General features: G+C 52.4%; 1 protein-coding gene across 2 annotated transcripts; it reads left to right on the top strand.

Moving 5' to 3' along the window:
• Positions 1-3,238: 3,238 nt before the first annotated feature.
• MLYCD (malonyl-CoA decarboxylase) lies at positions 3,239-18,739 on the top strand. Of its 2 annotated transcripts, XM_025860439.2 has the most exons (5): positions 3,239-3,804; positions 11,280-11,392; positions 12,508-12,664; positions 15,463-15,612; positions 17,645-18,739. In XM_025860439.2, the coding sequence occupies exons 1-5, from the start codon at positions 3,259-3,261 to the stop codon at positions 18,176-18,178; spliced, it is 1,500 nt and encodes a 499-aa protein (XP_025716224.1). In that variant the 5' UTR covers positions 3,239-3,258; the 3' UTR covers positions 18,179-18,739. The 2 variants fall into 2 exon arrangements, with proteins under 2 accessions (XP_025716224.1, XP_073738438.1); XM_073882337.1 differs by lacking the exon at positions 15,463-15,612.
• Positions 18,740-21,124: the final 2,385 nt, after the last annotated feature.

Genomic DNA, 21,124 nt, shown 5'->3' on the forward strand with positions numbered 1-21,124 from the left:
TAGCCGTGCCAACAAGCCCGCCAACAAGCCCCACACCAAGCTTCATTTGCTTATTGGCCAAAAGATTCTAGAGCAGGAGTTCTGAAGCTGAGTCCCAGCCATCATGAGAGACGGTTCTCTGTGCCCCTCACCTGCATCTCCTTGGGGGGGGGGAGGGGACCCGATATTGTCCTGGTCTCTGTGCCTATCTCCTGGTCCTGCTGATTGAGTGCCCCAAGTCTGATCCCACCTGTCATTAACCCGTTCAGCAGATCAGGTATTTATTAGTAAAAATCACTGGGCCAATCTGCCGTGTTGATAGATCTTGCAAAGGCACCCTCTGCAGGGCTGGAAACATACTCCCAGCAGCAAGGTCACAGGGCCCTTGTGTCCCCAGCCTGTAAGCAAGGGGTCTTAGCAACTTTCTGATCATTACAATCCAGTAAATGAAAGCTGGTAGCTCACTGGAGTTTTAATTTGCCTTTTTTAAAATTATGAGTGAAGTTGAGCACTTTTCCTATTTTTAAGAGTCATTTCAATTTCCTTTTCCAAGAGCTCCCTGGTCATATCCTCTCTCTCCACTTTTCTGTTGGGTTGACAGTCTTCTCACATTGTATTGTGGTTTTTTATGTATTAGGGAAATTAACACTGTGCAAATATTTTTCTTTAAAAAAAAAGATTTTATTTGAGAGGAAGTGCGAGAGAGAGCACAAGCCAAGCTGGGGGGAGAGGTAGAGGGAGAAGCCAACTCCCCCGCTGAGCAAGGAGCCCAATGTGGGGCTCAATCCCAGGATCTCTGGGATCATGACCTGAGCCAAAGGCAGACACTTAACCGACTGAGCCACCCAGGTGCCCTTTGATCTTGTTTTTAAGCATAAAGAACTCTGGGGAAAAAATTATGTACTTAAATTTACCAATTTCTCTTTTATGGTTTGTGTCCTATTTCAAAAGACCTTTCTTGCTCTGAGATTACTTTTATTTCATTTTATAAAAATTTAAATCCCTAAGCCATTAGGCTTATCATGAGGATTAAATGAGATAATGTGTTTAAGAAGAGCAGATGACATTTAGTAAGTGCTCAGTAAAGTGTTGTTAGTGTGTCGAGGTAGGTAAAGGGCTTAGCCAGTGCCCGCACACATCTCTCTCCTCAAAGACATGTCCGGACATCCAAGGGGGGTTTAATGGGATGTCAGTTACCACTGTGTAAGATCGTTACAATTAAGAAAGGAAGGGGTCCAGGCTCTGGTACCCACAGGTCATGAGGTAACCTATATATCCCCAAACAAACAAAAAAAAACCCTTCCCCAGAGCCCACTGTCCACCCTTTGATCTCAGCAGGCTCTTCGATGCTGTCCTTCATCCTTTGTTACCTAGACTAGGCTTCTCTTTTTTAAAGAGCACAGTGAGCTCTTGGCTGGATTTCTTCTGGACTCCACTAAACTTGGCATCAGGCCCCGCAAACTCCCTCCAGTCTCTCACTAACTCTCTTCCTCCTCTAAGGAGAGACTGCCATAGGTTGTGTTTGGAGGCTACAGACTGAGTATGATTCCACAACCCTCAGCACCAACACGCCCACCCCCACCGACAACTGCCTTTCCCGCCCCGTCTTGTGTTGCTTCTCCCAGTGTTTTAAGAACGAGTTCCAAAATGTAAAAGTCTAGGGCCACCGGGCCTCAGAGTAATAGAAACGAGGTGGGAAGAGACAAAAGACGTGGCTAGAAAGAGCAGGGGCTGTTGGTGTGGGCTCTAATATGTTCAGACGGCTAATTTAGAAAGTTCACTCAACAGCTGATGCCGAAAATGGATTGGAGGACTGAGCCTGGAAGCAAAGAGGTTCCCGCCCTGGCCCCGCGGAGAAGGGGTGTGGTTTCTAGCGTCTGCCTTCCACTCAAGTCATGATCCCAGAGTCCAGGGATGGCGTCCAGCATCAGGCTCCCTACTCAGCCTGCTTCTCCCTCTGCCCTTCCACCCGCTTGTGTTCTCTCTGTCAAATAAATAAAATCTTCTTTTTTAAAAAAAAGTAGAGATCACTAAACCTTACATGTGGGATGAAGGGCAGGGCAGAGGTTATAAAACTGTGCTTTTGAACTTGGAAAAATGAATAGGTCAGCTCATCCCCACCCCGCCCCCCAAACCATAACTAGCTTCTGGTCTCAGCTTAAATGTCACCTCCTCAGAGACTTTCCTGCTCACCCTGGTCACAGTGGAAAGTCCACCCCAACCCTGCTAGATCATGTCACTGCACGCTCCCTATTTCCTTCTTGGCACCATTCACAGTTTGTAGTTAGGTTATCCTCTTCATTGGACTGTAAACTCCATGGGGCACCGTCTGATCTACCCAGCTCATTATTTTATCTCCATGCCTAGTACAAGACCTGGCACTTAGCAGGTGGTTAATAAACACTCTGTTAAATGAATTTAGGAAGGAGGGAGAGGGGCACCTGGGTGGCTCAGTTGGTTGAGCATCCAACTCTTAGTGTCAGCTCAGATCATGATCTCAGGGTTGTTACATAGAACCCTGGCTCCCTGCTCCATGGTCGGGGGGCGGGGGGAGCCTCTGCTTGGGATTCTCCCTCCCCCTCCTCTCCTGGCGCACTCTTGCTTGCTTTCTCTCTCTCTCAAATAAATAAATCTTAAAAAAAAGAGGTTGGGGACTAAGATGGTGGGGAGCGCCCCATTTGCTGCGTCCCTGAAACTTTCTCCAGCAGGCTGCTGGAGACATGGGTCGCGAGCTCAGGAGAGAGGAGAGCTGCACCTCTGGGAGGCATCTTGTATAATCAGACCCTGGCAACGATTTGAGAGCGCCTAGGCACGACTTAAGACAAAGGCTACCCTGCCAGAGAACTACCACCAGGGACACTTGGTAAGCACGCAGATTCCCAGGCTTCTCCCCAGACACCAGGGACCAGGAATCCGCAGGCGTAGCACGTCCCCCCAGGTGACTCGGATGCACCTCGCGGTAGCAGAGCTCGACTGTAGGGCAGGGGAGGCGTGTACGCTGTGGGGCAAGACGACAGCGACCGAAACGGTGACTTTGGGTGGCCTGGTCACAGGACACGCCCGCAACCCCGCCTCGCCCGCTCCCCAGCACAGTGACCCTTGGGCTCACTTGGCCCGGCGCCGCGCTCCGCCGCGCCCCGCCCCGCCGCCCCCGCCCCGCCTTCCGATTGGCCACCGTTCCACCCGCCCCCCTCGGCCTCGACTAATGGGGCCGGCGCGCGCCGGAAGCCGGAAGCCCCGCGGCGCCAGCGTCCCCCCCGGCAGCTGCCGCGCGGTACCATGCGAGCCCTGGGGCCAGCCCTGACGGCGCGGCGCCTCTTCCCTTTGCGGCTCTGCCCGCGGCCGCCGCGGCCGGGCGGACCCCGGCTGTCGAGCGGGTCGGCGGCGGCGGAGGCGGGCGCCCTGGAACGGGCCATGGACGAGCTGCTGCGCCGCGCGGTGCCCGCCACGCCGGCCTATGAGCTGCGCGAGAAGACGCCGGCGCCGGCCGAGGGCCAGTGCGCCGACTTCGTGAGCTTCTACGGCGGCCTGGCCGAGGCGGCCGAGCGCGCCGAGCTGCTGAGCCGCCTGGCGCGGGGCTTCGGCGTGGACCACGGCCAGGTGGCCGAGCAGAGCGCCGGCGTGCTCCAGCTGCGAGAGCAGCCGCGGGAGGCGGCCGTGCTGCTGCAGGCGGAGGACCGGCTGCGCTACGCGCTGGTGCCGCGCTATCGCGGCCTCTTCCACCACATCAGCAAGCTGGACGGCGGCGTGCGCTTCCTGGTGCGGCTGCGGGCCGACCTGCTCGAGGCGCAGGCCCTCAAGTTGGTGGAGGGGCCGCACGTCCGGGTAAGGCCCCGCCCGGGCCCCCACCTTGCACCAGGACCGCGAGCTCTTGGAGGTCCTACCCCTCAAGCCCCAGACACTCCACCTTCCCCAGCCTGAAGCCGCGCACACTTTGCCCCCAGTTACTGTCCCCTGCACCCCGTCTCCTTCCTTGCCAGGCTTTCTGAATCCTTGCCTTGCTCCAGGGTTTACTGTGTAGTGCTTACTAGAAAACTCGGCACCGCCTACCTTTAACGTGACTGTCAACGCCTCCTTCATGGTTATGTGTGTTCCACGAAGTCTCTTTTTTATTACTTTAGCTGAGTTTCATCTATGTGGTATATTTGAACGAGTACCCACCTGAGCATCGCGTAGCCTCCAAAAACCTGGATGATGTCAGCAAAAGTTAGTTGCACACCCACTATGTGTAAGCCTTGGTCTAAGAAGCCCTGCAGACTGCACAGAGAGGAGGACTCTGGTCTCTGCCTCATGGCTGTGCACGCCTTTGCACTTTCCTGAGTTCAGCCCTGAAATGTGATGATTCCAAGTTGAGTACTTGAGTAATCAGGTGCTTGGCTCGGTGAGCTCATGTTAGGTGCAAGTGAATACTTCAGGATTTAAATAATGATGACTTGAAAGATTGCTGACAGTTGAACGTAGTCCTCTTCTATTCTTAGTATTAAATATGAAGGGGCCACTAGCCTGCCCTTTTAGTGAACAAAAGATGATGTAAATGTTTCAGGAAGATTCTGACATTGAGAACTTGTTTGGGTGCAGTTGGCTTTTAAAAAAAATCGAGCAGTTCAACGATTATGTCCTAATTCGTTTAAGAACGCTAACACTGGCATGATAATTTTCATGTTCATGTCCTCATTCTTAGGTGGGTTAAGGAAACCTACTGAGGTCAGGAGACTTGACCAAGGGCTCAAAGCAAATAGGTATGTCTCCGATCATCTACCCAAATCTCAATCTGGGGTTTTTTGCACCATGCTTTATAACTACGTCATGCGACGTGAGTTATGGTGTTTGTGAGAGACTTCATCTTTCTTGACTATTTGGCCTCAGATGCATAAACACTGGGGATAGTTAAAAATGGGGTTAATCTCAGTGATAACAGTGCTGTGATTGATTACTCATGATGCCTGGTTAATTTATAATGCTAACTGTTAATCTAGGGCCCTGATTTGAATTGATCACATTTCTGACTCAAGCCCAGTCTGAATGGCTGAGACTTCATGTTCTACACACTGTGTGCATTCCCATCTGCCTGTGTTAAGTCTTCGATCCAAGCACAGGTGTTGGGTTTTTTTGTTTTTTGTTTTTTGTTTTTTTCTTGAAACAGGGACCGGTACTCCATGGTGGTCCTTCTGAAGCTTGATTTTTATTACATAGAAAACTGGAGAATGTCACCTGTCCCAGAATGAAATAATTCACCTTTCTATCCATCCTTCCACGCAACACGTGACCATTGGGTGTTTGTCTTATACCAGGCATGCTCCTGGTGCTCAGGTCACTTGGTCAAGAGCTTCCGTTCTAGTCTAGTATGGGAAGAGTTAATAGCAGGCGTGGTGACTGGTAGGTGCTTTTCGCACACTGGCTCATCTCATTCTCAGCAAGCTATAGGGACCTGTCGTACAGATGAGGAGATTAAAGCTCGTCGTGGTCAAGTGCAATGCCCAGAGTGCTGAGCTGGAATTCAAGCCCAGTCTTGACTCCAGAATTGTGTACTATGTCACTACACGTTGATTCTCGGAGCCGATGACTTTACTGGATCTAAAGGGATTTGGTTTTCTTAGAATTTGCCTTTTTCTGCAAAATCAAGGACAAGATAAAACAACCCCGTTAATTAATGGCTTTGTTTTACTTAGTTTTATCTAATGGGGAGTTTAATGTTCTCTAGTTGTGAGTGTATTTACTTTTTCCAGGAGTAAGTGTACAAGCTTCCATCTACCGGTAACATCAGCGCTCATCTTTCTCTGGAGCCACTGGTCATTGTTCCCTGTTGCAAAATCAGCAATCCTGCCATGGCCAGAAGGATCAACATGTAATGTCTTTCCTTTGGCATTCTTGGTGCACAGCAAACTACTGCGGACGTTTCCAGCTTTTCCACCCATTACTCGCTCCTCTCCACGGACCCCCCTTTGATGGAAAGTTCGCGACCCCACATTACTACGTGATTCTTTCTTGGGAAGCCAATTAGAGTAGGAGCTGCTCATCACGCAGCGTTTCCAGCACTCCAGTTCAAGGTGGCTTCCCCCAGTTTTGAGCTTCATGGCATGCATTATTTGTGCATGTATTATTATATTATTCGCTTGGATTTTATATCTTAACATTAGAATTTAGCATTTGAAATGTATTATTCCACCAGCCCTCCCCCCCCCAACCCCCAACATCAACCCCTTGAAAACTGAGAGCCTTGTTTTAAAAGTCTTTCGTAGCAAAATGGTGAATGATGCATGAGATGAGAGTCTGGGGTGCCCCGCCACAAGACGGAGTTGACACACTGATTACTTCCATTTGTCTTGACATCACACTGCTGCACTCAGACGTCTGAGCCCGGAGGGAAGCCCAGAGGGCTGGGAAGGTTTCTGCATGGGTAGCAGAGGCATCACATCAGACATTTGGCCAGCCCTTGGCAGATTTCAGCGTGTTGGCCCCCGTGATGTCTAAGGTCCCATCCAGTTCTAAATCCTCCAGTTTTGTGAGAGGTTACCGAACGCGTCCATCCCCTTGCTTTTCCCCACGCAAGAAAACTTGGGTTATCATTCAGGTTTGAAGGAGCGTGGCAGCTGAAAGCTGTGACATTGAGACTTGATCTGGGCGCCCGAGGGGCTCGCTCTGGGGAGATCCCGAGCCAGGTCCTAGGCTGTTCAGGGTTCCCTTGTTTTTTTAACCAAGGTAGTCCACATACGAAGAAACCTTTTGTACCAACAGGCAGAAAGTCATGTGGAATAAAGATATTTCTTGAACAGCGGATGAGTAACAATAGCCTGACCTTTGCCACTGCGTGTGTCCCAGACAAAGGCAAGAAGCCTTTTCTAGTCGCTTAGTCACACTTCTTGGCGTTTCTCTACCTGGAGATGTTGTCCTTCTATCCAGTGCATCTAACTATTAGGGCTAAATCCATCCATTCCCTTCTCCTTTGCTCTATGTGGTCACTTAGCACTTTTTTAATCCCTATCATTTAAATCCTTCAGAGAATAGTTTTTTTTAATCCATAGAAATTGTCCCTGGGATCCAGTTTTGTGATCTATCTGTAGGATCACGTAATGTGTGCAATCCACTTTGATTTCCGTTTCTTCTACCTCATTCTGGATTTTGCATCCAGGCTAAAGAGACAACACAGCTAGAACCTTTTGCTCTGAGGAATTCAGTGTTAGAAACCACTGGAAGTTTGGCACATGAATCTTTAGAGCAGGAGTCCCAAACGCCCACTGACCCGTGGTGCCCTGTGATGCTGGGGGAGCAGGGAGCTCCTTGTCGCTTCCAATCTGAGCGCCCCTCCCTGCGTGCACATGGCACCGTGTCCCGGCTGTGTCGTTCTCCCCGCACCTGCTCACCTCCGGATTTGCTGGACGAAGTCAACATGGACACGCGCCGGTTTGCGTGAGGGCTGCTGCTGTTTTGACCCTGAGCGTTCACCCCAGAATACGCTCAGTCCACTGCGGGACCACGACAGGTTCTGGTTTACTGAATCCTATAGGGTGCAATGGCATTTTTAGAGTAACGGGCAAGTATGAGGCCAAAAAGGAAGCTGATGGGGTGTCTTTCACGGGGCACTGGGGACTGTGGAGGAAGCACTGTGTGGAGATGGAAGAGGCCGGCTCTCAAGACCAGGCCCTCTGCTGATTAAAGGCATGATTTTAGCCGGGTCCTTTAACCCCTGGGCCCATCGGCTGTGCGCTGAGGTGAGAGATTCTGCTGGTGGTTGGTATGCTCAAGGTCAGCCTGCTTCCCCCTTCTAAGAAGTGCTCTGAGGGTTACTGTGCAGCTTGGCTCAAAATCAGGTTCACAAACGAGGGTACAGTTCATCACGGTCCAGGTTGTGATTACTGGAAATAGGGGTGTGTGCTGTGTGTGTGGTTTCGAGGCTTTCTGTTTTATCTCCAGAGGCCAACTTGGGTTGAGGAGTCAGATTTCTTAAAGATAAAAATCCCCCATGAAGCTGACTTGAGTTCCCATTCTAGGAGGTCCGAGCTCTGTTCAGTGTTTTGTGGGCACCAGAGGGAAGTTGGCACTTAGAAAGTGGAAGTGTTTCTTGATGGCAGTTTGAACATAGAAATTCCAGTGAGATGAGAGGTGTGCGGGCCTTGACAGAAGCACGGGGGCCGGCAGAGACGCAGCTGACTGGCTGGCGTCCCTACTGTCTCGAGGTCCAGCCACACTGGATGCTTTGTTGTACGACCTCTTTTGGTGGCTTGTCCAGCTTTGCAGTGAACATAGTGGTGCTTGTTGGTTCTACTAAACCCTGTGCTTAGCTAGACCAAAAAGGACCTTATCTGCAGTTTGGCGGGGACGCCGCAGTGCCCCGGGGGGACAGCAGCTTCCACCAGTGGGAGTCGTACCTAGAATGTCTTAGCTGTGCCGCCGGGACCCTGTCCAGTGCTTCCAGCTCCTTGTCCCAGCTCAGGGCTTCTGAGCGATGGAAACTAACTTTGCTCCACATTCCAAACATGGGGAGATCTTGATAGCCAACAACTTCAGCAAACTCTGCCCAAAGGGGAGGTTGATTGGCCTTCTGTACAGTGTCCTCCAAGATAACCACAGTGGGCAGGTCTGGAAAGCCGAGTCCGGGTTGACTGGCATCCCCAGCAGTTGTGTGTGTGAGTCTGGGATCCATGGCAGAACTGATGCGCATAACGCAGAGGCGGTGTCTTCCCCTCCTGTCACCTGTGACCCGGCCCAAACAGCTGTGCCGCGTGAGCACCGAGCCTGGGGACTTGTGCCCTTTCACCTAGATTCCCAGATCTCATGTGGCAGGGTCACATTTCACAGCCGTCAGTAGCCTGAAATAGAACCGAGAGACCTTGGAGGGGGAGCTGTCACCGGCCAAACCGTTTCTTTCATCATTAATCCTGAATTGATACTGAAACTAGGTACCTCCCGCATGCTCCTGTCATGAATGTGGTAGAGGCGCCAGCACTCCCCACGTGGAGCTTGGCTAATCCAGTCCTAACCCTTCAGTGCACAGGTTCCTAACCTGGAGTCCACGAACCCCAGGGAATGAGCCATAGGTGAGTTTCAGAGGGTTCCATGAATCCCAGGAAATTGTGTACACAGATTGACTCCTGTGTTTGCATTTCCCTGGGGAGCAGGTCCCTGGTTTTTAGCACGTACTCAAGAGGGCATGAGGACCCCAGGAAGATTAAGAACCGTTGTGGTCCAAGGCAGTATTTTATTTTATTTTATTTTTTATTTTTTATTGATTTTTTTTCTTTCCCAGGCAGTATGTTATAGACAGCCTTTGTGCACTGCCCGGCCGATGGCCTCTCCTCTCCCATCCTGTCATCGCCTCCTCCCCATTCTCCAGTGTTTCTCTTTCATTTGACATCAGTCTGCTAACTGTCTTCCACATGGGAGACCCCCCCTGAACTCTTTGGGCACCAGAGGAGTAAATTTGAAACAACCTCTGCCCTCACTGTGAGCGTAGAGCTGAGTGAAGAAGACCAGGTTATGGAATTGAGAATTAAAAGGCATTGTAAAAGGCATCTGGTCCAACGCGTAAATCCTTAAAACAGTTCCACCAAATCCTCATCGACCCAGTGCTCGGTCCCCACCTATGGTGAGGGCCATCCAGGATGGCGTCTGTAGTCAACCCTACCTATTCAAGCCTTCTCTTATAGTAAATTCCATCCAAGTCTAACTTGGTCCATGATTTCCCCCTGTTGGTCCAAGATTTACCTCCCTCCTCTCCCCCATAGGGTTACACAGAACAGATTTGTGGCTGGTTCTGTGCCTTAAATATTTAAAGATGGATCTCACTTCATTCTGAAACCTTTTCTGAGCCACCAATCCTATACTTCCTTGCAACTTGTCCTCAAGTGACAACATCGTGAATCCTTTCACCTTTTACCAGGGAATAAAACGTGAAGTGGTCCTATCCTATAACGTTTTTACAGCTTTTGCAATTAAAGCTCTTTGTCAGTTCTGTACCAAATGTCCTGAGATATTTATTAGTATTCAATAATAATAATCAGTGTATCTGTTAATATGTAGTTCACCTATGAGTAACAGAGACCCAAAATAATAGTGGTTTGAATAAGAGAGAAGTTTGTCTCTCACGTAAAAGTCTGCAGGTAGACACCGCAGGGATGATTCTGTTCTGTGATGCCTTCAGTTGACCCAGACTTCCGTTTGGTTCTCCCCTAAGGACCTTAATCCCCAGAGTTACCTCATGGCCCAAGATGGCTGCTCCAGCTCTGGCCATCACATCACCTTCCAGCCTGCAGGGGGAGCAACAAAGAAAAGATGGGCAAAGGGTATACTCTTGCCATTTTTTAAAGTTCCCCAGAGCTGCTCCAGGACACTTCTGTTTACATCTGACCAGAAGTCAGTCACATGACCACCCCTAGCTGCAGTGTGATCTTAAATCTGGACAGCCATGCACCTACCTAAAGCATAAGGCTTCTGTGTGTTTGGAAGAAAGGGAGGCAGATGTTGAGGAACAAACAAGCTATGTCTGCTGCCCTGGGCGTCCTCTTGCTCTGGCTCTCAGGAAGCCTACCGCTGTCCATGTTCAGCGTGTCACGGGAGGCTACCCCGAGCCAGGTCTGCCCCTGTGTCCCCTCCTTTCCCTACGCACCTGGTGCCATTCTTGCTTGAAAGGTGAAGTTGACTCACGTCACTTCTGGACATAGATCGGATAGAAATAAGTGAAGTGAAATTAGAATAATTTCATCAAATCTAAATGCACTAATCGCCAAGCACGCTATTATTTTATGTCCCACAAAAGTAGGAAAAACCGCTCCCCCAACGCAAGGGTGACCCGCCGTCATGTGAAAAAATGCATCTCGACTTCAGAGATGTTCAGATATGAAATGTAGAGCTGCCGACTGTGGCGCCCGGACCCTGCACTTGTTTCTCTCCGGAAACAAGGGGTGATACCTTGGTGCATCCCAGAGTGTTCCCAAGAGCGTGAGGACTCGAGTCCTGTGCCACCTGTGTTAGCGTGCCCTGCATGGTGCACCATCCGTTGCTCTATCAACCTCACGTTTCAGTTGTGTGCACTGCAGTCAACGCATCCCAGCTATTTGATTGGGGCAGCTTAGCTCACATTGAACGCTCCCTTTGAGGCCTCTTTCTCACTGGAGTCGCAGAGGCTAAGCCGAGAGCTGGGTGCCCAGTGCCTGGTCGGGGTGGGTCCTGCAGAGAAGCTGGTTGGCGAAGCACCATGAAGGGGGCTTTTGTGTCCCACTTTATCCACGGGGCCAGCTGGCGACAAGGCAGGGGTGCGTGTGCTCCCCCGGCCCCGGCAGCTAGCACTGTGTTCTCCCTTGCAGGAGATGAACGGAGTGCTGAAGGGTATGCTCTCCGAGTGGTTCTCTTCCGGCTTCCTGAGCCTAGAACGGGTCACCTGGCACTCGCCCTGTGAGGTGCTGCAGAAAATCAGCGAGTAAGTATTAAGGTTTTCGCTTTTCCTTAATGTTAGCTGAAAGCCAGTCTCCACCCGCACAGGCGCTCGGTTCCAAGCACAGTATTCGCAAATGGTGTGGCTGTCCTAGCCCATGATGTCGAGATCACAGGTGGGCACCGGCCATTCTGCCCGCAGGCCCGCACGCAGGGTTCCCTTGATGTCCTTGTGTTTCCTTGCAGGCCCCGGTGTCGGAGCCGCAGGACTTCCCTGGACATTAGGATCTCCCCTAATTGGGCAAACTTCTCCCTTGGGTGAATCTCAGAGTGGGCTGTATGGTGCACGATGCGAGTGTGCCCAGGGCATGGAGAAGCCCCGGCTGGCGTGTCACAGTGGTCCTTGGACAGGAGAAGCTCTCTCCATCTCAGTGTCTTCATGCTCCATGCCGTCTTAAGGGAGCTAAGGCTTGCAAAAGGTTGCCCTTGGAAGCGTGACAAATCCCAGGGGCTGCCATTTCACTGGCCGAAAACAATAAAGTGGTTGGGGGAGGTCACTAGACAAATGGAACCAGGTCACAATCTCAGGGTCATGAGATCGAGCCCCGAGCTGGGCTCCACCACTCAGCGAGGAGTCTGCTTCAGATTCTCTCTCTCTGTCTCAAATAAATGAATAGATAGAATCTTTTTTTTTTTAAAACAAATGAATAAAATTGCTGCACGGGCACCTGGGTGGCTCAGTCATTAAGCGTCTGCCTTCGGCTCAGGTCATGGTCCCGGGGTCCTGGGATCGAGCCCCATATCGGGCTCCCTGCTCGGCGGGAAGCCTGCTTCTCCCTCTCCCACTCCCCCTGCTTGTGTTCCCTCTCTCGCTGTGTCTCTCTCTGTCAAATAAATACATAAAATCTTAAAAAAAAAAAAATTGCTGCACAACTACTTCCCAAGGGCCCTGCAAACTAGTCTTTTAAGACCAGGTATTAAGAATCAGAGGACAATTTCATGTGTAAAATGGTCATTAGTTGGAGTTCCTCTCAGTCAGTGCTGTTTCATATTAAAACAATTTTCTTTGAATTCTCCTGAAGTTGTAATATGAATCGGAATCAGCAATGGTTATTTAACTTGTAGAGTGTTCGACTATCTTATTTCTAATTCTCTCCTCAGGTCTGAGGCCGTGCATCCTGTGAAAAATTGGATGGACATGAAGCGACGCGTCGGGCCTTACAGGAGATGTTACTTCTTTTCTCATTGTGCAGCCCCCGAGGAGCCCTTGGTCGTGTTGCACGTGGCGCTGACCAGCGAGATTTCCAGCAACATCCAGGTACCTGCACAGTCATGGCAGAACCACGCAGGCGTCCCACAGGGCCCCGTACATTTTTCTAAAACCTGATTTTACCCCCCTTTATGAAGTACGTTGCTTGAAGCATTCGTGTTCTGAATTGGCTAGAGAAGAAATCTCCAGGTCTGTAGCCACAGGGTGTAGACCCGTACTAGACAGAGTTACGGACTGAGGACGGCGCTCCTCTGTGGGAGGAGAATTGTGGGAATTGACTTTGAGCGGAGACGGGGCTAAGGAAGGGAGGACACTCGCTTCTAAAGTTGAGCGTTCGTTCCATGCCTGTGGGCAGGTATAAAAGATCCGTGACTAAAAACTTGAAAACTAGACTGTGTGCCTTGTGCCTCCAGTGGGCCCGGCGCTCTGCCCGGGGAGCCGAGGGGACAGGCCCATGGTGACAGGCCCTGCCTGCTGCGGAGTTGACAAGAAAGTCCCCATCCTTCCTGCAGGTGCAGGGATGGGGGCAGACCCCAAGGAAGGGAAAGGCAGGTGAGGGGAGCCAAGACACCCAGGTCACTTCGGACTTGGCGTCCGGAGTGGCTGGTTAGGAAGCTGAAAAGATGAGAACGGATACCGGGATGGGCTCACGGGCAGCGTTTCCTAGTATCAGAAGGCAGAGAAATCAAGCAGGGCAAATGGGCAGGTGTTCTTGCCCACCAGGGAGAAAGGCCCTGAAGTCCTTCATGTCTGAGAGAGCCGGCAGTCCTCTCTACGGCCTGGGTGGTGGGATCTATGAAAATGGAGAATGGGCGTTCTTTTCCACCTACAATTTCCACTCTGAGGGATTCATCCCTGGGAGATGCTCAGACCTAAGGGTGTGGACGTGGCTCATGAGGGCATCGTGTAGTTTTGGAAGGCTGGACATGATGGCCCGACTGCCCACCGTAGAGAACGCGGGAAAGACACGAAGGCATATACCTCTGGTACATCCTCCCACCCAGGATCTCCATGCATGTATTTAAATGGGGATTTACTGCTACGGTTTTGATGCAGAAAGCCGGCCTTGACTTAACTCTTGAGTAAAATTCAGGCCCCGGCCTAGCATGTGTAGCGTGCTCTTACGTGTATATTGATTGAGCGTTTGCTCGGTGCCCGTCAGCCCCTCAAGCACGTTCCCTGCGTCACTGCTCAGCACCACGTGGGTTAGGCGTCACTCCCGCTAATGTTGTCCTCGTGTGGGTGTGAGAAGGCTGAGGCTTAGGGGGACTTCAGTGATGTGCCCATGATCCCAGAACCAGTAAGGATGAGACAGGATTCCAAGCAGCGCACACCCCAGCCTTCAGGGCAATGCCTTCTGTGCTGGAGATTGGGGCGTATGGGAGCAGGTGAGGGGGGAGGGGGTTGTGCCCAGGGTGTGTGTGTGTGTGTGTGTGTGTGTGTGTGTGTGTGTGTGTGTGTGTGTATTTAAGCCTGTACATACCTTAGGCAGTGAGACAGACTGGAAGGCATTCACCCCAAGGTTAGCAGCAGAACTTGGCATTAGGTTTTGGAGTAACTTGTGATTTCTTCCTTATGCATTCCCTTCTTGCCCCCTCTTTGACATTGTGCACATCTCATTTGTATAACCAAAGAAGGATTCATTTGTATTTTGAACACTTTAAAAAAAGATTTGCTGGAACTTTTTGAATAGGGAACGCAAGATAACCTACAGAGTTCTGGAAAGACAAAGGAGGTAACCCCATAAGGTGAAGACCAAGCCCAAGGCTGAGGTGTACCCTGACCCTGACAGCCAGGAGCCCTCCCTCAGAGTCCGGCCCCAGGAAAGGGCGTGGCACCGCCCCGGGGGTGTCCCTCCCTCTGTGTCACCATCCACCCCGCTTTCCTATGACAGCAGTTCTTAATTTTTCATGAGTCACAGGAAAGACCCTTTGAGCATCTGAAGGGGATGAAAGCTGGTGGTCATTTTCCCCTGGGGGACGTGCGCAGACTCACACGTTCCACACACAATTTCAGAAAGCTTGGGGACTCCCAGCCTCATCGGGGCTCTGGGCCAAACCACCCCTACTGCAAGAGTCAGATGTAGCTGCTGGAAGTTAGGGTAGCTTAAATGTGTTCTGGAGAAGCAAGCTGGCGTACCTGCATTGAAGCAAACTGAAGGTAACCACCTGCTCTTCCAGTGGTCAGGTGACCTTCAGATGGGAAGGTTCAGAAAACCCTGCATTGAGAACTCAGGGCTATAATAAGATCAGCCCTGGCAAAGGGACTTTCCTACAGAGTCTTTCCTAGGTCACTTCGTGGGTGTGGGTGTGGGTGTGGGTGTTTTCCCTGAGGAAAAACAAGGATGTAGCACAAAATCAAAAAGGTACACAGAAAAGTACATTTCCTAAGAGAAAAGCTGTATAGGAGCATGTATGGCCCTATTGAGAAATCTAAAAACCTAGAGCTCAGAGAGAAGGAACGAAAAGCGTTTCGTTGGCTGCAGCCAGCAGGCCTGCACGGGGCAGCTGGGGAAGTAGAGGTGAGGCGGGGTGGGGAGGAGCGTCATCTCTGGCTCCTATAGCACAGAGGCCTGGGAAAGAGAAGACAGAGGGGACTCGCATTGGTTTTTGAGAAGTTCAAAGGGACCGAGATGGCACAGGTGCAGCAGACAGCCCAGGGGGGCTACGCAGGTGCCGCCTCCAGAGAGATTTCCGGTCAGAACAGGCCTTCGGTCTCCAGAGCCTCGTCCGTGAGTAGGGGCTAGGGTGTCCCGGCTCCCACCCTCCCTGGCTTCTCCTCGCCCCAGGAGGTAGGGCAGGCACGGGAAGCAAGGGGCGCAGGCCCACTGGCATCGTGTCTTCCAGGCCATAGTGAAGGAGTGCCCCCCGCCGGAGACGGAAGAGAGGAGCCAGATCTCCGCGGCCATCTTCTACTCCATCAGCCTGACGCAGCCAGGACTGCAGGGCGTGGAGCTGGGCACCGTCCTGGTCAAGCGAGTGCTCAAGGAGCTGCAGGTGGGCACGGCACAGGGCCTCCGGCTGTGAGACGAGAGAGGACCTAGAGGGGGGTGGGGGGGGGTGGAAAAGAGCCAGGTGCCCCTTGGCACGTCCCAGGTGCCCCAAGATGACTCGGGAGAAGTAAGCAGTGCCGAGAGAGGGACATCTGGTAACTCGCTTCCGAGGACATTAGCCCCCCCGGGAAACCATCCACCCTGTGGCCGGGGCGTCTCCCGGCTTCATAACCGCCAGCCCCTTCGCTCCCATGTCCCAGTTTGGATGGCACACTTTGTGGCTCCCGGCACCCCCCAGCATGGGCTTTCTCAATAGCCCTGAGGGAGTGTCAAGGTTAGACCAGGCAGCTCGAAGGTAAACACGCCGGCCTTTTTTTTTTTTAAATAACTTCCCTCTGTTGCCCTGGGAAAAACGCTTCACCATCCTACAACAGAAATGTTCCCATTCGCTCCAGGTCTAGCTTTCTGAAATGATCTCATGAGGGGCTTGAGTGAACTGCAGTGAGCAGAATCTAATCGTTAGGTAAAATAATTAGATGGCTAATCATTGGCTCTGAGAGCGGCGCTCTCTGCTTCGGGTGATTTTTACCACGGCACCCACAGCGGAAGCCCTTTCCATGGAGAATGACAGAATGGAATTAAAATGCTGACGTGCTTTGTGTTAAATTCATAATCAATCTTAAATCTGAGAACTCAGGATTCAGTTGGATGTCAGCTTTATTAAAATCACTCTCTTGGCCACCTTTTCCCCAGAGACGATAGGAGCCCCATATAATTAATAAAAGTTTCTTTTTCTGTCCTTCTTTTTTGCTGACAGTGTTGATGAATGGAGCAGGGAGAGGGAGCAGGGGGTGTATCAGGGTGAAAAAGGCCATCAGAAGAAGAGCAGAACCTGGGGTTCTGGGTAATTCACCCACAGACTCTACTTCCGGTTGGGTCAGAGTTGGCCCCTCCACCCAGTAGCCATCCTGGGGGAGGGAGGGTCACTGGTCCCACGCTCGGCTGTGAGCCTGATAGTCACCAGGGAGAACCCCAAAAGAAGCCCTATCACTGTCCCGCACCAGCGTGTGCATCACAGTTTATAAAAGCAGACCCTTGAGAACCGCCCGAAAATGCCCATTGAAAAGAACGTGGTTAGGAAAATCATGGTATAGTCTTATCTCTTAATATTACTCTGTTGTTAAAGTTATGTTTTTGAATTTTGAATGGGAAATGAGAAAATGCTCATGGTCCAGGTTCATAAAGCAGGGGCATAAAATAAACATCTCACTCAGGGAAAAAAATGCCTGGAGAAAGACCAAGAGGAATTACACTTCATCAGACCTGGAGAGTAGCTACTCAGAGTCCTGGAGTGTGGTAGGTTTGTTGGTTTGTTTCCGTCCTAAGTTAAAAAAAAAAAATTCTTCTGTAGTGAGCACATAGTACATTTTTAATCAGAAAATGCTAGGTTTTTACAAAATGGTCCTTGAGATCTGTCATTTGACCATGAACGGTACTGTCTGATACGGAGAAGCAGCCATGGCCTCCCCTTCTTGCCCATCCTTGCACGCAATGTGGGATCACGGGCCAGCAATTTCCCACTCGAGACGCAGCCATTGGGTACTTGTGTGCCAAGTGCCAAACCAGGCTCTGTGGCTGCAGAGAAGTCCCTGGGAGATGCACCACACAGACAGGAGCTGTGGTCAGAAGACTGCAAATCAAGCCCCACGTCACTGCAGCCCCCACTGCTCATTTTGGGCCCGGCCCCTGACTTGCCATTGTGATAGTGCAGACAGAGAAGGCCTTCAGACAGACAGACACCTTGGGGACTCAGGATGCCTCCGGGGCCTAGCGTATGTCAGGTTCTTAATAAATGGGCCTTGAAAGGAGAGAATGAATGCACGTCAAATACCATGTTGTAAACTACACAGCAGCGTGCAGGGCTTAATGAGGCCTAAATGATAAATGGAGGGGTGTTTCTGCTTCAGTGACATACCAGCTGAATTTTGTATGTGTGTTTTCTCCACCTTCCTTTCCCAACCAACCATGCCTTACAGAAAGAGTTTCCTCATCTTGGGACATTTTCAAGTCTGTCTCCTATACCTGGATTCACCAAGTGGCTTCTGGGACTCCTGAACTCACAAGCAAAGGAACATGGGAGGAATGAACTCTTTACAGATTCGGAATGTAAAGAAATCTCTGAGATCACAGGCGGTCCCATCAATGAGACCCTCAAGGTCTTTCTCAGCAGCAGTGAGTGGGTGAAGTCTGAAAAGCTGGTCAGGGCGCTCCAGGCTCCCTTGATGCGGCTCTGTGCCTGGTACTTGTATGGAGAGAAGCATCGGGGCTTCGCCCTGAACCCTGTGGCAAACTTCCACCTGCAGAACGGGGCCGTGATGTGGCGCATCAACTGGATGGCTGACGTGAGCCTCAAGGGCATCACCGGCTCCTGTGGCCTGATGGTCAACTACCGGTACTACCTGGGGGACACAGCCACCAACAGTACCAGCTACGTCTGCTCCAAGAACATCAAAGCTTCCGAGCAGGTCCTCAGCCTCGTGGCCCAGTTTCAGAAGAACAGCAAACTTTAAACCTGTCCCAAAGCAGACGTCCCCGACCCAGAGAAGGAGGATTTTTCTGGATGGGTCAGGGAGGGTTATGCGTCAAAAGGAGCTTTTTTAGTCAAGCAGGGTGAGAGCGTGTTCTCTGGCCTGCAGCAAGGTCACACTGGGAGGCTGTGCCCTGACTTCCTCTGCAAGAGTGCAGGCTGCCGCCAGATGGTGGGGGGCTGGACGCGCGCTGGGCAGGGGGACACGCCCCCCGCCCCGTCCCCCACGGAGAGCGGCCTGGCTCCCTGCCAGAGGTGGTGCTGTGGTGCTCCATCTTCAGAAAGCTCTAGAGCCTCTGCTGGCTGTCGTCCCAGGGTGGCCCGGCCAGCCTCACCGGGCCCCGGGCCGATGGCCCAGGTGAGAGCAGATTTTCCTTCAAGCTTAGAGCATAAGTCAGCCATGGCTGTCTTAGCCATTTCTCTCCACTTGCGACAAAGGGGTAGAGGGCTGTGCTACACGTTACTCAAAGTTTTGGAGATCCCGAATGTAGGGAAATGTTCATGACTGCACCGAGTTTCCTAAATTAAATTATCGAGCACACGAGGTGGTGTCACCTGGGGCTTGAATTGGATGGTAGACGTTACGATTTCAGAGACACAGGTTCATAAAGAACCTGAGCGTACCGAGTGAGCCTGTTGTGTGAGGGAGTGAACAATGTAAGATGGCATGGTGGCCGCCTCGGAGAGCCAAGACCTCGGGGGCTGGAATGCGCTCGACACACCAGCTGTGCTGTGAACAGCCAGACCGGCAGAGGCGGTGCCTGCGGTGGGGGGGGGGGGGGGGCAGGGGGTCTGCGTGCATGGTCTCACTGTTGTCACTCCCGCAGACAGGTCCCCTGGCCTTGCACGCTCTTCATCTTCCACACCCGACCCCTGCTCCTTCCATATCACCTGCTGCGTGGGGCTTGTTGCCTGATAACCAGCCTGATAACCGGTGGTCACCCCTGGAAGTGTCTCTTGCTCTCAGTCCTGGTGGAAACAGTCCCGTGCCGCTTGGCACGGCTCTGAGCTCCCGTCCCGACCGCGCATGAGCTCTGGAGCCCCTCACGGGCCCAGGTCAGCGCCGAGGAGCTGGGGAAGAGTTCACGCGTGAGCTGCTGCAGTGTGGCCCGTGTGCCATGGGACCACCGCCCTGAACACCCTCCGCCCCCACCGGCGCGTGCATGCACACACTTCACACCTTTTCTCTTTATGTAACCTCTTATTATGAACGTTTTCAAACCAAAGACACAGAAGCGGACAGATAGTCCAGCGAGCCCGTGTGCCTGTCACCCGGCTCCCACCACACTCCGTGAGCCTGCTTTCCTGTCAGGCCTCATCTCGACTTCTTACGGTGGTTTAGCAGGTGCCCTGTGAGTTGGGCCGGCTGGCTGGGTCGGGGATGCGGAGGGGGCTGTGGTCTGAACGTTGGACCCCTGTCCCCTAAAGATGAGGGCATTAGGAGGTGGGGACTTAGGGGGTGATTAGGGCATGAGGGTGGCGTCCTCGTGAGTGGGATGAGTGCCCCCCACAAGAGGCCCCACAGAGCCCCCGGCCCCTTCCACCCTGTGAGGTTACAAAGCGTCTGTGCCCGGAAGAGGGCCCGGCCCCGCCCATGCTGGCACCCTGATCTTGGATTTCCGGCCTCCAGAGCTGCCAGCAGTAAATCCCTGCTGTTTATAGGCCACTCGGTGGTTGTTATTTTGCCCCAGCAGCCCAGATAGCTGGGGAGGGATGAATGCGGGGGAACGAGTATCTCATCTCCACGGATCAGTCCAAATCACTGACGGGAGGGAGCTGGACTGCCTCATTGTGCTGCCCTGAGCCAAAACTCACCTCATACCACTTGGGTCACAGGAAACCCTGGTGTCTGTGCACTTGCCACACCTCTCCGTGGCTCCTAGCAGGGCAGGGGCTGGCTGACACAGCCCAGCTCCCCCCTTCCTCTGAGCGATGATCAGACTGCCCGGGTGCCCTCACGGCATCCTTTGCGAAAGGACTGTGGCAACAGCGAGTTGGGGAGGCAGCAGCGGGTTCCTGGATCCTGGCGTTGTGAGTTTACTGCCCATTGGTGAGCACCCACTGCCCAGGTGACATTGTTGCAAGGGGGACACTGTGTCTTCAAGTATAGGTGCTGTCTCCCAGACCTGGGCTCCGTCCCACGTGCTCTCAGGGGACCCGGGGCAACCACTCGGACCACAGTGTCTTCTTCTGTTAAAGTGCCCACAGTGGGGCAGCTCACAGTAGGTGCTCAATAGTTTGCCCTTCGTTTCCATAGCATGCCAGATTCAGGGCTGAAGCTGTGCTCCACGCCTCCCAACCACAGAGCCTGCTCCTCGCCCGTGTCCCCCAGCCCACGTTTCAGACCCCGTGTCAGGAGAGGCTCTGCCCCCCTCCCCCTCAAGCTGCTGGTCCAGGCTCCTCTCCCATGGCCTCCCTGCTCTGGGGTCGGTGGTTCAGACACACCCCCATCTCCATCCCGACCACAAGGGTTTCCCCACAGGCCCAGGCCTGGCCTCTGCTGGAAATGGGATTAATGACGATTTGGGCGTGCTAATGGACTTGGGACCAACCTGCTCAGACTTGTGCACAGGCCCCTTTCTGTCCTGAAAGGCAGCACGTGGTCCGACAGCTGGAGCCACCTACCCTCACGTTGCCTCAGTCTACCCCTCTGTAACTGGGTGAACACAGCGCACAGGCACTTCAGGGCTGCTGAGGAGCCTAAAGGAATGACCACCGTCCTGTTCACCTGGATAGAAGAGGTTCTCCATCCTCTTCTCCGTATTCGGAAATTTAGAGTGTTGGGCGGTTTTCTGGCTTCTGTTCACAATTCCTAAAGGTGCCTGTTCCCAGAGGAGAAGGGGCAGGAACTTGCACTCTGCACCGCAAAGGCGGGGATCGCCGATGCCTGCCTGTTCTTTCTCCCTCGCCGGGCTATCCCTCCCTCTCC

The sequence above is a fragment of the Callorhinus ursinus genome, unplaced genomic scaffold (assembly GCF_003265705.2).
Source record: "Callorhinus ursinus isolate GAN/ISIS: 27379988/994484 unplaced genomic scaffold, GSC_fseal_2.0 scaffold46, whole genome shotgun sequence".
NCBI lineage: Eukaryota > Metazoa > Chordata > Mammalia > Carnivora > Otariidae > Callorhinus > Callorhinus ursinus.

What these genes read in the sequence shown, in the direction of transcription:
- MLYCD (XM_025860439.2), top strand. Translation starts at nt 3,259, where the DNA reads ATGCGAGCCCTGGGGCCAGCCCTGACGGCGCGGCGCCTCTTCCCTTTG. An exon ending in GTGCTGCAGAAAATCAGCGA is followed by an intron (nt 11,393 to 12,507) that starts GTAAGTATTAAG and finishes TTCTCTCCTCAG; the next exon opens with GTCTGAGGCCGTGCATCCTG. An exon ending in GAGTGCTCAAGGAGCTGCAG is followed by an intron (nt 15,613 to 17,644) that starts GTGGGCACGGCA and finishes CATGCCTTACAG; the next exon opens with AAAGAGTTTCCTCATCTTGG.